We start from the raw sequence: 16,293 nt of genomic DNA on the forward strand, positions 1-16,293 counted from the left end.
CTAGACTGAGCAGCATCCATCTGTAGAATCCCTGAGTCTGGGAGTGGGAGAGGAAAATGGTAAATGGGAACTGACTGGGATGTAAGCAGACTATGCATTAGATTATAGGGCCAGGCAGAGATGTCAGTGAAGATGGAGTTCAGTTAGGCAGAGGAGAGTGCAGCAGGTGTGGAGGAGTCTACAAGACTGAGGAAGCCAAGGCAGTTTAGGCTCTCTACTTTGAGACTCTCTATCCTCTTCTATAGCTATGTCAATATCCTTTCACTAATACCACACTGCCTTGATCATTGCATCTTTTTAGTATGTCTTAAAATTTGGTGGTGTGTTCAGGTGCCTGGGTGGTTAAGCGTCTGCCTTCGGCTCAGGTCATGATCCAGGACCCTGGGATCATGTCCCTAGTTGGGCTTCCTGCTCAGTGGGGAATCTGCTTCTCTCCCTCTGCCCCTCCCCCTGCTCATTCTCTCTCTCTCTCTTTCAAATAAATAAATAAAATCTTCAAAAAAATTTGTCGGTGTCCTCCCAACTTTGTTCTTTGTCTCAAATTGGGCTATTTTAGTTTCTTTTTTTAAAAACTTTTTTTTTAAAAGATTTTATTTTTATTTATTTGAGAGAGAGAGAGAGAGAGCACAAGAGGGGGGAGCGAGAGAGGGAGAAGCAGACTCCCTGCTGAGCAGGGAGCCCAATGCGGGACTCGATCCCAGGACTCCAGGATCATGACCTGAGCCGAAGGCAATTGCTCCACCAACTGAGCCACCCAGGTGCCCTTAAAAAAAAGCTTTTAATTACAGTTATCATACAGTGTTATATTAGTTTCAGGTGTACAATATAGTGATTCATCTACATACATCACCTGGTGCTTGTCATGACAAGTGCACTCCTTAATCCCTATCACCTATTTCACCCTTCCCTCACCCACCTCCCCTCTGGTAACCATCAGTTTGTTCTCTATAATTAAGGGTCTGTTTCTTGGTTTCTCATTCTCTCTCTCTTTTTTTCTCCTTTGCTTCATTTCTTAAATTCCACATATAAGTGAAATCATATGGTATTTGTCTTTCTCTGACTGGCTTATTTCACTTAGCATGATACTTTCTAGCTCCATCCGTGTCCTTACATATGGTAAGATTTCATTCTTTTTTATGGCTGAATAATATATATATATATATATATACATACCACCTCTTCTTTATCCATTCATCAACACATCAATACATTCATCAATACACTTGCACTGCTTCCATAATTTGGCTGTTGTAAAAGGGATGCATGGACCCCTTTGAATTAGTATTTTTGTATTCTTTGTGTAAATACCCAGTAGTACGATTGCTGGATCATAGAATAGTTCTATTTTTAACTTTCTGAAGAATCTCCATACTGTTTTCCAGAGTGGCTGCACCAGTTTGTGTTCCGACCAGTAGTGCACGAGGGTTCCTTTTTGTCCTCATCATCGCCAACACCTGTTGTTTCTTGTGTTGTTGATTTAAGCCATTCTGACAGGTGTGAGATATCTCATTGTAGTTTTGATATTGGGCCCTTTTAGTTTCTTTACTTTTTCACATACATTTTACAATTATCCTGCCTATACATACAAAGAATCCTGCTAGGATTTTGTTTGAAATTATTTTGAATCTAAAGATTATTTGGAGAGGTGCTGGGTGGCTCCATCAGTTAAGTGTCTGACTCTAGATTTTGGCTCAGGTCATGATTTCAGGGTAGTGGGATGGAGCCCCATGTTGGGCTCTGTGCTGGGTGTGGAGCCTGCTTAAGATTCTCTCTCTCTCCCCCCTTCCCTCCCCTCTGCTCCCTGTTCGAGCGCTCACTCTCTCTCTTTCTCTCTCTGTCTCTGAAAAAAAATTTAAAAAAAATTAAAGTTAAATAAAGGTCATTTGGAGAGAATTGGTATCTTAACTATATGGAATCTTTCAGTTCACCAACAGCAATATATCTATCATTTATTTAGGTCTTTTTTTTCTTTTATTCAAGTTTTACAGTTTTTAACATAGAGCTCCTGAACAGATTTCACTAAATTCATTCTTAATTTATCCTTAAAAATTTCATTTTTTTAAGCCATTATAAATGGTATCACTTAAAAACGCCTAGTAGAATTTGCCAGTGTAGCCTGGAGTTTTCTTTTCCCTTTTTTCCAGAAAATTTAAACTATGAATTCCATTTATTTAATAAGTATAGAACTATTCATGTTATTTCTTTGTTCTTGGGTTGAGTTATGATAGTTTATGACTTTCATGGAATTGGTCCATTTCCTCTAAATTAGCAAATTCATGTACATAGGATTTTTAGTAATATTTCTTTAGGGTCATTGCTCATATATTTTTTCCTGATGTTGGCAATTTATGTTTCTCTTTTTTTTGGTCTGGCTAGAAATTTTCAATTTATCTCATTCATTTGTATTTCTCTGCTGTAGTTCTGTTTTCAACATTGATTTCTGTTCTTATTCTTTCTTTCCTTTTGCTTGTTTTTCGTAGTTTTCTAATTCCTAATATTTTAAGGTGGATGCTTTAATTATAGAGACTTGCTTTAGCTTTTCTTTTTTTAAAAGACTTCATTTATTTATTTATGTATTCATTCATTCAGAGAGTGCACAAGTGGGGAGAGGGGCAGAGTGAGATGGAGACAATCTCAAGCAGACTCCGTGCTGAGCACAGAGCCTGGCTCAGGGCCCAACCTCGTAACTCTGAGATCATGACCTAACGACCCTGAGATCGTGACCTAAGCCAAAATCAAGAGTTGAATGCTTAAGCAACTAAGCCACCCAGGCACCCCATAGGTGCATATACACTTATAATTGCTATGTTTTTTTGTGAATTGATCCTTTTATCATTATATAATGTCCCTCCTTATCGCTTGTGATTTTTCATCTTCTGATGTCAACCTTGTGTGATATTAATATATTCACTCAAGTTGTTAAAAAGTTATTGTTTGCTTGGTATATTTTGTTCTGTATTCATTTATTCAACATTTATTTATTTTTTAAAAAGATTTTATTTATTTATTTGACAGAGAGAGACACAGCGAGAGAGGGAACACAAGCAGGGGGAGTGGGAGGGGGAGAAGCAGGCTTCCCGTGGAGCAGGTAGCCCGACGTGGGGCTCGATCCCAGGACCCTGGGATCCCGACCTGAGCCGAGGGCAGACACTTAACAACTGAGCCACCGTATTCAACAACATTTATTGAATGTCTGCTAGATTAAGCCATCATGAAATTTATATGCCAGTGGGGAGACATTGTAAATATGCAAAAATATATATCACAAAATTAGAGAGTAGTAAGTACTATGAATTAAAATGAAGCCAATTAAGGGGATGGAGAGTGACTAGGGGCTTGTAGATAGAGTAGTCAGGGTGGCCTCTCTGAGGGGGTGGCATTCAGGCTGAGACCTGGATGAAGGATCCACGAGGGAGCCAGCCACACACATGTCTGAGAAGGGGCCGTGCAGAAAGAGGAACAGCAAAGGCTATTCTGTTCAAGGCTCTGAGTCAAGGTGCTTCTAGATCTTTCTCAGTTCTTTATTTTTAACCTTTCTATGTCATTATATTTCAAGTTGGATTCTTGAAAGAAGTGTATTGTTGGGTCTTGCTTTTTCATGTACAATGGTAATCACTGTCTTTTAATTGGTGTACTTAGCTCATTTAAGTTTAATGTAATTATTGATATGGTTGGATTTAATTCTATTTCATTATTTTTGCTTCTTTCTTTTAAAGATTTTATTTATTTATTCATAAGAGACAGAGAGAGAGAGAGAGAGAGGCAGGCTCCCCGCTGAGCAGGGAGCCTGATGTGGGACTTGATCCCAGGACCCTGGGATCATGACCTGAGCCGAAGGCAGATGCTTAACCATCTGAGCCACCCAGGCACCCTATTTTTGCTTCTTTCTGTTCTTTGTTCTCTGCTTCATCTTTCCTGACTTCTTTTAAATTATCTGAGCATTTTTAGAATTTCATATTTATTTACCTGTTAGATTTTTTTTAAATTTTTTTTTATTTGAGACAGAGATGAGAGACAGAGAGCATGAGAAGGAGGAAGGTCAGAGGGAGAAGCAGGCTTCCCGCGGAGCAGGGAGCCTGATGCGGGGCTCGATCCCAGGACCCTGAGACCATGACCTGAGCCGAAGGCAGACACCTAACGACTGAGCCACCCAGGCGCCCCTAGAAGGATATTTTTAAAAGACTGTATTGATTGCTAGGTGGAGCACATGAGGCAAGAATAAAAGTAGAGAGACAAATGTCAGACCAGTTACAGTGTATAATAACTGACATAGAGGCATGAGGTAATGTTGGCTCCTGTAAGAATGGTGAGGTGAATAAGGAGAAAAGTGGATAGATTTAAAATGTATTTTGGGCTGAACTGACAGGACTAGCTAGGGGATTGAATTCCGGTGGGGAGGGGTTTTAGGTTTATGGTTGTTGGAGTATATAAGGATGACCTCCAAGTTTGTAGTTTTAGCAACTATGGAAGAAGTTGATTGCAAATGAAGTGGACATTAAGAATCAAGATTTCCCTGTTGGCCTATTATTACGTTTGAAATGCCTACGCAAATGCAAGTGTCAAGTTGATAGTTAAATATGCAATCTTAAGCTCAGGAAAGAAAATGGAATCTCAAACCTCCCATCTAGTCCCATTACTTCAGTTCATGCTTCCCTGCTGTACATCTCTGGTCCCTGTTTGTACCCTCTCAACATAAGCAGATTGTCAGGAGTTGGCCAGATCTGTATGAGGTATTGTGGGCAATTTGGACTATAGATGGTCTTCAGGTTTATATGTGAGTACTCCAGTTCCAATTCATTCTTTCCAGAGAGCTACAGTTATTCTCCTTCTAAGTCATTTAAATATGCACATTTTGCTCCTTACAGCAAGCTTTATTTTGGACCCTTACAGAATAAGAGATTTGGCCATTATTAGGTTTTAGGCTCTTTTCTGCCCCATCTGAACATACTGTATGAGATTACTCTAGCCGACTTTGCACCTAGAAGGAAGTGTGTATGTATATTCATGTTTGATATGTACTCTGTGGTTGATTTGGTGTGTATGTCAGTTCGTATACCAACATAACATTGTTTTAATTACAGTATTTTTATATTATGCTCTATAATTAGTAGGGCTAATCTTCTTGAATAATTTTAAAGATATTTCTCCTTTTCTCACATATTTATTCTTATAGATGTAGAATTAAGATCACTGACACATTTTTAAGAAGTGTGGATTTTTTCCCTCAGCCTCTTGCTTTTGCCTTGATTATTTGTAAATACTTTCTATTCTTATTTTCCATTGAGAAAAGAGTCTTTAAAGTAGGGCCTATCTGTCTCTTATTATGGTTTTTCCATTGTTTCCTAAAGAGAGGCTGTCAGTTTCCTTTCTATTTCCTTCCTTATGAAGCACCTATTCTATATAAGTGCTATGTTAATTTCTAGGCAGGGGAGTTATACAGTGAATTAAACAAAGTGAAATAAACAAAGCATATTATGAAATAAAATTGGGAGAGTATACTATGTTTGTAATTAAAATAGTGTGCTCTTGGGAGGACCAAACATTTACTTTGAAGTATGATATGTCGGTTTCTGGTCACTTTATTTTTAAGAATCTTTTTAAACTATCTTTTTTCCTATATTTTTATTTTTTAAGGGTCATACAGCAATGCTTCATACTGGTTCATGGCATCCCAAAATAAAGGGAGAATTTATGACTTGCTCAAATGATGCGTGAGTACTGTTGATAAATCATCTAATACATTCACGTCTTTCAGTATTTTCTTTAACATTTATATTGTAACAAACTTGCCAATGAAGTAGGGATAGAGTATTAGGAATCCTGAGGTTTACATTATTCTTGGTCTTTACTTTGATTCTACCTGATAGTAGAAGGTTTGTTTAAATAAATATGGAAACTATGAAAAAGAGAGTTGGTATAAATTCTAGTATAGTTTATTAGGGAGATCAGTGGATCAGACTGATGCTATTAAGTGGACTCAAATGACTTTGAAGTTATGACTAATAATTTGTTACTTTTTATAATAAAGATTGATATCTGAGTATAATACCTTATATAAGTTTATTGTTTAAGTGATTGCTTTTTGGAAATAATAACTGAAAAAATTGTTTAAATGGTTATTAAGATTCTTCAGCATTGTATCTGTTGGCCTAGGACTCAAGAATACTACAGGGAATATTTGAGCAGCTTTTTCCTATATTGTTATATTGTATGATTAATTTTTAGTATTCAGAGTGGTTCATAAGAATGCACTATTGGTAGTATTATAAATTACAATGGAAAACCTTATAAATTAAAAAATATAGATGGTGTTATTTAGGTGAAACACTATATTTTAGATAAAAAAGATTGTTGTTTTTAGGTTATTTTGTTTCATCTTTTTACTTTCTGATATTTATAATTTGCCTCATTTACCTTCAAAATTCCTGTTCACATTCTTGGATAGTTTATGTTTTCTGGAGTTGATCTTTAGGATAATAGACAAAAGACATAATTTCATTTCCATACCACAGTTTAAAAATTAATTTGATCTAAAGGGAACTAAAATTTGGGTATCTATACAGAATATGACTGGAACAGGATAGTACAATTTGATTAAAATTTCTGGTAAATAGAACCATGCAGTTCTAATTTCTTTTTTATCTTTGTCTTACTATCTTTCCAAAACTTAAATTATGTATGTTTAAAGTGACATTCCGTACTTCAGCAAATCAAGTATCTGATTTCTTCAGGAATTAAACTTAGCAGGTAATCTAAATTAATAGTATCCCATGACCAAGTAAGGTTTATTCTAGGAATGCAAGGATATTTTACAATTCGGAAATTTTGCCATCAAGAAGTTTTCAACATAATTCATTATTAAATAAGTGAAAAGTTACAAATCACATGATGTTATATATGATAACATTGACATTTGATAAAAGTTAGTAGTCTTTCCGAGTTGAAGTTCTAAGTAAAATAGGAATAAGAAGAAATTAGCAAAACTGTTAAAAATTAATTACCAAAATTTAAAGTAAATATTGTATTATGTATTGAAGTACTGGAGCTATTTGCATTTAAATAAAAAGACAAGGAAAAAAAAAAAGACAAAGATGCCCACAACTATTTAGAGCCTTTATGCAGTGTAGATTTAGAGACTTTATACAGTATAGTAAAATAAGAAAGTAAATAAATTGATAGAAGTGTTGGAAGAAAACAACTATTAAAGAATAGAGGAGCCAGGCTATTGTGGTTAAAAACTTCTGCTGAAGAAAGCAATTGGAAAAAAAACCAAAACTTTTGTTCTCCAAACTACTAAGGATCATGCCAAGTGGTAGGCTCTCATGGTTGCTAACACAATAACTTTATGACCTCTAGAGAAGCTTATCCCAAATTGATATCCAGGATATGTAAATTAGTAATTTAAAGAAAGGCATTCCATGGTCAAATAAGTTTGAGAAACTTTGAATGTTATATTCCCAGGCCAGTGATCCACAATAAACATTTAAATGGTTTGTATAGGGTTTAAAGAAACATGTTTAACTTTGTTAATCCTCTGAACAGTAGTTTGGATAAAGTTCTAATGCATGACATCACTTTACTGGGTATAAAGTGTAGTTTATTCCATTCTTTGAAAGAGCAAGTCTTCAGTTCTGTGCCCAGTCACTGATGTTCTAGTATATTGTACCTTTGAAAATGTGCTCCAGTTTCCTTTTACACTGTACAAATTAGGCTTTGTCCATACTTTTATATGAAGATCAGTGGGGTTTAACCATAGACCCCAATTATACATACTCTTTACCACCTTTTATTTATTTGTTTATTTATTTATAGATTTATTTATTTTAGAGAGTGTGTCCATACACAGGGGGTGGGGCAGAGGAAGTGGGAGAGAGAGAATCTCAGACAGACTCTGCACTGAGTGTGGAGCCTGATGTGGGGCTTGATCTCACTGATTTCACCACCTGAGAATATGACCTGAGCTGAAATCAAGAGGTGGATGCTCAACTGACTGAGTCACCCAGGTGCCCCTCTTTACCACCTTTTAGAAAAATCTACCATTAATAAATTCAGATGGTTTGTAGTTAGAGTGACTTTCTTTTGGCCTTTGACTTTGAGGGTAGTAATTAGTAATGGGCTAAGCTGTGGGACATCAGCCCAGACACCTATTTCGATCAACAAATACAGTGTGCTCACTGTGTGCCAGGTACTCCTGGATATGATCTAAGTCTCTGCCTTCATGATGCTTACATTTCAGGGGAGGTGAGTGCTTGGAGACAGACAAGGTACAGATGCACTAATAAATTAATATAGTTTTATGTAGTAATAAGTGTTGAGAGTAAAATAAAGTAAAGCAGAAGGGTAGAGAAAGAGTAGAAGTGTCTATTGTATGTAGAGTAGTCAGAGAAAGCTTCTGAGGAGGTGACCTTTTAGTTGAGAATTACACCATGCACAGGAGGCCCCAGCAGAGAGCCTTCCAGGCCAGAATGGCAGAATAATTCAAGACCTTAAGAAGGGAATGTATTAGAGCATATTGGAGGGGCAGAAAGTCTGGTTTTGTTGACATTTTGTAGGTTGATAGAAAAGGTAGGAATGACAGGAAGTGAATTTGGAGAGGAAGGCAGGGACTAGATCATATAAGGCATTGTAGTCTATGGTATAAAGGGTTAAGATTTTAATGTAATTATAAGGCCAGTCAATAAAGAGTCCTAAGTCTGCCCTATAGTATTATTGAAAATCAAAATCATAGGAACGCTCACTTTACAGGGTATTAAAATTTTCTAGTGACCTTGACATATTAAAGGCCATGAATGAACATCATACTCAATGGGAGAAACTGAGAACTTTCCCTGTAAGGTCAGGAACAAGACAGGGATGTCCACTCTCACCACGTTTATTCAACATAATACTGGAAGTCCTAGCCAATCAAACAAACAAACAAAAAGAAATAAAAGCATCCACATTGGTAAAGAAGAAGTAAAACTTTCACTATTTGCAGATGACATAATACTATATATAGAAAACCATAAAGACTCCACCAAAAAACTACCAGAACTGATAAATGAATTCAGTAAGGTCACAGGATACAAAATTAATGTATAGAAATCTGTTGCAGTGTCTGTACACTAATAATGAAGCAACAGAATGAGAAATTAAAGCAATCCTATTTACAATTAACCAAAAATAATAAAATACCTAGGAATAAACTTAACCAGAGGTGAAAGCCCTATAGTCTTTCTTTTTTAAGATTTTATTTTTAAGTAATCTCTTTACCCAGCGTAGGGCTTAAACTCACAACCCCATGATCAAGAGTTACACACTCCACCAACTGAGCCAGGCAGGTGCCCTGACCTATATTTAAAACTATAAAACATTGTTGAAAGAAATTGAAGATGACACAAATGGAAAGACATTCCATGCTCATGGGTTGGAAAAACATATTATTAAAATGTTGAGACTACCTGGAGCAGTCTACACATTTAATGCAATTTCTATCAAAATACTAACAACATTTTTCTTTTTTTAAAGATTTTATTTATTTATTTGACAGAGAGACACAGTGAGAGAGGGAACACAAGCAGGGGGAGTGGGAGAGGGAGAAGCAGGCTTCCCACCAAGCGGGGAGCCCGATGCGGGGCTCGATCCCAGGACCCTGGGATCATGACCTGAGCCGAAGGCAGACGCTTAACGACTGAGCCACCCAGGCGCCCCCTAACAACATTTTTCACATAACTGTAACAAATAACTCTAAAATTTATATAGAACCACAAAAGACCCTGAATAGCCAAAGCAGTTTTGAAAAAGAAAAGCAAAGTGGGAGGCATCACAATACCAGATTTCAAGTTATATTACAAAGCTGTAGTCATCAAAATAGTATGGCACTGGCACAAAAATAGACACATAGATCAATGGGACAGAATAGAAAACCCAGGAATAAACCCATGATTATATGACCAATTGATCTTTGACAAAGCAGGAAAGAATATCCAATGGGAAAAAGATAGTCTCTAACAAATGGTGTTGGGAAAACTGGACAGGTACATGCAAAAGAATGAAACTGTGCCACTTTCTTACACCATACACAAAGATAAATTCAAAATGGAATAAAAACTTAAATGTGAGACCTAAAACCATAAAAATCCTAGAAGAGAGCCCAGGCAGAAGTGTCTCTGGCATTGGCCCTAGCAACATTTTTCTAGGTGTGTCTCCTGAGGCAAGGGAAATAAAAGCAAAAATAAACTATTGAAACTACATCAAAATACAAAGCTTCTGCACAGCTTTAGAAACAACCAACAAAGGGCGCCTGGGTGGCTCAGTCATTGGGGGTCTACCTTCAGCTTGGGTGTGATCCTGGGGTCCTGGGAACGGGCCTCACGTCGGGCTCCCTGCTCGGCGGGAGGCCTGCTTCTCCCTCTCCCGCTCCCCCTGCTTGTGTTCCCTCTCTCGCTGTGTTTCTCTCTGTCAAATAAATAAATAAATAAATAAATAAATAAATAAATAAATAAATAAAATCTTTAAAAAAAAAAAAAAGAATCAACAAAACTAAAGGTAACCTACTGAATGGGAGAAGATATTTGCAAATGACTTATCCAATAAAGGGTTGGTATCCAAAATATATGAAGAACTTATACAACCTAACACCTAAAAAATGAGTAATCCAGTTAAAAAACAGGCAGAAGACATGAACAGACATTTCTCCAAAGAAGACATCCAGGTGGCCAACAGACACATGAAAAGACGCTCAACATCACTTATCATCAGAGAAATGCAAATCAAAAACCACACTGTGGGGCGCCTGGGTGGCTCAGTTGGTTGAACATCCGACTCTTGGTTTTGGCTCAGGTCATCATCTCAGGGTCATGAAATCAAGCCCTGCATCGGGCTCCATGCTCAGAGCGGAGTCTGCTTGAGATTCTCTCTCTCCCTCTGCCCCTCCCCCTGCTCACACGTGTGCAGCAAGATAATGTTGTGGTAATAGCTAATAATAGCTAACACTCATTGTGCCAGCACCATGCAATACACTTAGTATGTGCTAAGCACTTTGTCTTACGTTCTCCTCACAGCGGTAGAGGCGGTAGTAATGTTATTACATGTTTCAAGTGAAGAAACTGGTCATGACTTTCCTAGGGACACATGATTCTAAGTGGTTGAGCCAGGATGTGAATCCACTGAGTCAGATACTTTGTGAGTGGTTGTCACAAAGGTTACGGTGATTGATTTACAGATGCATTCACAGATAGAAATCCCTTTTATGTAAGGGAAGGGCACAAGAACTCGCCTCGTTAAGAATACTTGCAGTAGGGCGCCTGGGTGGCTCAGTTGGTAAAGCAACTGCCTTCAGCTCAGGTCATGATCCTGGAGTCCCAGGATCGAGTCCCACATCGGGCTCCCTGCTTGGCAGGGAGTCTGCTTCTCCCTCTGACCCTCCTCCCTCTCATGCTCTCTGTATCTCATTCTCTCTGTCTCAAATAAATAAATAAAATCTTTAAAAAAAAAAAAAAAGAATACTTGCAGTAGGGGCGCCTGGGTGGCTCAGTCGTTAAGCGTCTGCCTTCGGCTCAGGTCATGATCCCGGGGTCCTGGGATCGAGCCCCGCGTCGGGCTCCCTGCTCAACGGGAAGCCTCCTTCTCTCTGTCCCACTCCCTCTGCTTGTGTTCCCTCTCTCAACTGTGTCTCTCTCTGTCAGGCAAAAAAAAAAAAAAAAGAATACTTGCAGTATTCTCCATCATTGGAAGGACAAATTCCTTTCACTTGGAAGTCTCCAGTAGTGCACCGCAATGATGATGCTACCATATTATCTGACTGTGATGAAGATGATGAGAGGTCCTTTGCCAGTACAGGTGGTCTTTACCCTCTTTTACCTGTCCCCCCGCCAGGGCAACCCTACTTGATTTTTGAGATCTAGAAGCACTCTGGCTGTGCTGGATGAGCACAGTCTAGCCAGAGACAGACTATATTTAGGTCTAAGGGTGTTTCCTCCATCTTTCTTACCAGCTGGGAGTTGGTGTTGGGCTCCACTCCCCACCCCATTCCTAAGCAAAAACTAAACAAGGAAAACCGTGTACTGGGTTAAATACCTTTTATTTTAATATATTTTTTCTTGAAGTATGATGGATTTGATATATAACTTTGTTAAAGAAATTTCATTCTATTTCTATCATAGATACTGAATTTTAATGCTTTTGTGGAATATTTGATATAATCTTGATTTTATCCTTCTGGCCCATTCATATAGAGAATTACATGAATACATTTCAGAATGTTAAACCATTTTTGCTTTTTTATAGTAAATCCTACTTCATCACTTTGTATTTTTGGGGGGTGGGGAGAGAGAGAAGAGGGGGGAGGGGCATGGGGAGAGGGGGAGAGAGAGAATCTCAAACAGGTTCCACTCCCAGCCCAGAGCCCCACGTGTGGCTTGATCTCACAACACTGAGATCATGACCTGAGCCAAAATCAAGAGTCAGACGCTTAACTGAATGAGCCACCCACGTGCCCGATCACTTTGTATTTTTTAAAAATATATTGCTCTATTTACAAAACTTATATTTTATTTAGGATTTTAATTTTATGTTGACAAGTAAATGGGGACTTTTTGTTGTTGTATTGTTTTTTTATTAGGTTTTGGAACCAACATTATACTGGCTTCCTAAAATAAGGCAGCTTTCCCTCTTTTTTTATTACTTGGTATCCATGTCCAAGTTCATGAACATGGCTGTAAACAAAAAATCTCATGGAACACCAAGGTCATCCAACAAGCTGAATTATAGTCCACACCCAGAGTTCTAATATAGAAGTTATTTTATAAGACTTATTTTATTTTTGACTACAATTTCTCAGATTTTTTTCTGAAAAAATAGATTTAACAAATTTAGAAGAAATATTAGAAGTGAGCAGGAGCAGTTTAGAAGAAAATGCTTTGATAAAAAATTTCAGGAAAATATCTGTTAAGTGTACTAATATTGTGCCTGGACTGAGTTCTCCCTTAAAGGAAAAGTGTGTGGACCTGGACATATGAACATAGGAGGTGGGAAGAGAGTTAAAAGAGCATAAGAATGTGATCTAGAGGCCCACAAATATAATTTGATATAGATCAGTTTGAATAAAATGTACGTAGAAGTCTTTTTCAGTAAAACTAAGGATGTACCTTTAATTGAAATATAAATATTTACAATTACTGGCTATCTACTCTAGTGGGACAGGGGTAATGTATATATTATATTTTTTTTTCAGAGAAATGTAAGAATTGATTTATTTAATGATTGGTTACTTGATAATAAGGAATTATTAATTGGGGGATATGATATTGGTATTATAGTTGGCTTTTTATTTTAATTTTTAAAAAGATTTTATTTATTTATTAGAGAGAGAGAGAGTGAGCAAGAGAGAGCACAAACCAGGGGGGAGAGGCAAAGGGAGAGGGAGAAGCAGACTCCCCACTGAGTGGGGAGCCCGGTATGGGACTCAGTCCTGGGACCCTGGAATCATGACCTGAGTTGAAGGCAGACACTTAATTGACTGAGCCACCTGGGCACCCCTGTAGTTGGCTTTTTAAAAATAAGTGTTTCTTTAAAAATTTTTATTTAAATTCAATTTAGTTTACATATAGTGTGTTATTAGTTTTAGGGGTAGAATTTAGTGATTCATCAGTTGCATATAGCACCCAGTGCTCATCACATCAAGTGCCCTCCTTAATGCCCATCACCCAATTACCTTATCCCCTCACCACCTCCCCTCCAGCAACCCTCAGTTTGTTCCCTGTAGTTAAGAGTCTCTTATGGTTTGTCTCCTTCTCTGTTTTTATCTTATTTTATGGATCAAAAGTTTCCATTATTTAAAATAGACAACTAGGGGGCGCCTGGGTGGCTCAGTTGGTTAAGCGACTGCCTTCGGCTCAGGTCATGATCCTGGAGTCCCTGGATCGAGTCCCGCATCGGGCTCCCTGCTCGGCGGGGAGTCTGCTTCTCCCTCTGACCCTCCTCCCTCTCATGCTCTCTGTCTCTCATTCTCTCTGTCTCAAATAAATAAATAAAATCTTTAAAAATAAATAAATAAAAATAAAAAAATAAAATAGACAACTAGGATCAAGAGTCATATTTTTGTAGTATGTTTTTTTGTTTTTTTACTCTAAGATATTAGAGTAAAAAGTTTTAATTTTATTATTGGACAAACTCTGGGTTAACAGGATAAACAAAGTAAAATTGATGATACTTTTGATTATACTTCAGTGTAATTGTCAAACCAGTATTTTACCTTGTAACATTCTATAAGATATTTTAAATAGGTTTTGGGGGGAAAAAAAAGCATAACCATGGTATATTGGTTACTTTCCATCACCCTGGGAAACTACATGAATTATTAGGAACAACTAGCATCTGATGAGGCATCATCAGAATTCTTAGGTCTGATATTATGAAGTTCATCCTGGATTAAGAAATATTCCCATGGTTCAGTAATTAGTTCAGTTAGCACCTTTCGGCAGAATCTGCCTATATTTTTTGTGTGTCTCATAGCTCAGAGGGCTACTCTGCCTTTCATTGCGTTATCTCATACTCTTCATTGGTAAGCATGACAGAGAGGTAAATATCAACTGTACGTCTTATAAACTTTTTATTCTCTTGGAGATTTTATTAGAGGTTATTTAGGATTTAAATTAGGATAATTTCATCAGACTTCATCAAGCTCATAATAGTAATATTCTCTTCTTCCCCAGTCTCCTTCTTTCTTCCTCTTTCCCCTCATTTTGGGCAGCTGAAAATAAGTATTTTGGATAATGACCATGGTGTAGATAGCTTCCGGATGAAAGTTATTCATCTCAGCACCTCCTGTGTTACCATAGTGTTAGGTGTTTAGTGCTAGCTAACACACATGTTTGTCAGGCTATGGCAATCAGCAGTGTAGGAGTAGAGAGGCATTCCTGGCCAGGTCATTACCAGCCATTCATGTAACTCCCACATATTATGAATAAGTTTAGATACAGTAGGAGTGAAGAACCAGATAGCACTTGTGAGAAACTCTTCCGTTGGAGGCGAAGGTGGCACTCACTGTTTTTGTTCTGGCCTCACGTATGTTCAGTTACATTATGATGTTTCCTTTGAGTGTGAGTTGGAGATGCTAGTGCCCTAACCTTTTGATTTTATGAGTTTCAATATGAAACACAAACCTGGGATCAGGCCAATTTAGGAATGAAATGAAAAGGAAGAGGGTAATAGGGAAATCTTTTTGTTTTTTCCAAGTTTACCAGAATGAAACATAGATAACAAGGCAGAGCTTACTATGTTATGCTTGGAAGTAAATGTTAATTTAAACCAGATGGTAATGAAGATAAAAATGCTTACTTACTCAGTGGAAGTCAGTTCTACTTGTTAATTTATATGATCTGATATGGAGCCACTTTATGATCTGTAGTGCACAGAGTGAGGGTGCAAGTGATGCTGTGCTAGTGGGATCTGAGTCCTCGGTACAGATTTGTGCAAAGCACGTTCCAGTTCAGCACAGGCTCTGCCCGCAGGTACTGCTGAGTGAATCCGAGCTTCTGGTATGTATCTGGAGGGTTTCCTATTGCTTACTCAGGAATTTGTGTCTCAGAGGAATTTGTTTATATCTGTTGTGCCTACTTCTGCCTCTATGTGCAGTTAATGATGAGGACAAAGCAGGAAAATAATGATACGCACAAACATTTCACAGTGAGTTGCTGCAGAAAGAATAGACAGTATTAGATAAGAATAAAAAACACTGGGGAGATGACAAAACTTTCTAACATAGTGTCTCCTTCCACACCACAGTTGGGAGGGAGGACATATGGAAGAATAGGTAGGGCCGATGCTAATTAAAAAAAAAAAAAAAAGATGGGTGCAGAGAAAGTGGGTTTTAGGTCAGACTTAAAGAGGAGGAATTGGTGGATGTCACAAAATAGCCACAAGACCCATTTGTAAACACTTGTGAAAAATGGCTCCCAAGTACTGAACGAGTCTTTGAGGGTTAGACTCCTGCAATTAAGAAGTAGAGACTTAAAAAAAAAAAATCGGAATGAGACCAATTTTTACTCCAGGGTGTAGTGGTCTGGGGAAAGTCAGGCTGCTCATGTCGTATTAAAAACGTTCACCAGCGGGCGCCTGGGTGGCTCAGTTGGTTGGGCGACTGCCTTCAGCTCAGGTTATGATCCTGGAGTCCCTGGATCGAGTCCCGCATCGGGCTCCCTGCTCAGCGGGGAGTCTGCTTCTCCCTCTCCCGCTCCCCCCTCTCGTGCTCACTCACTCTCTCTCTCAAATAAATAAATAAAATCTTTAAAAAAAAAAACAAAAAAAAAACGT

At 37.9% G+C, this 16,293-nt stretch overlaps 1 protein-coding gene across 2 annotated transcripts in view; it reads left to right on the forward strand.

Moving 5' to 3' along the window:
- Positions 1 to 16,293, forward strand: part of LOC118006400 (WD repeat-containing protein 70) — a 296,166-nt gene that overhangs the window by 98,123 nt on the left and 181,750 nt on the right. For both annotated transcript variants that reach the window (XM_034999023.1, XM_034999025.1), the window contains one exon: positions 5,635 to 5,711. In XM_034999023.1, the coding sequence (XP_034854914.1) occupies positions 5,635 to 5,711 (77 nt within the window). The remainder of the gene's footprint in view (positions 1 to 5,634; positions 5,712 to 16,293) is intronic.

The sequence above is a fragment of the Mirounga leonina genome, unplaced genomic scaffold (assembly GCF_011800145.1).
Source record: "Mirounga leonina isolate KUSES-001 unplaced genomic scaffold, KU_Mleo_1.0 Mir_96, whole genome shotgun sequence".
NCBI classification, from domain to species: Eukaryota; Metazoa; Chordata; class Mammalia; order Carnivora; family Phocidae; genus Mirounga; species Mirounga leonina.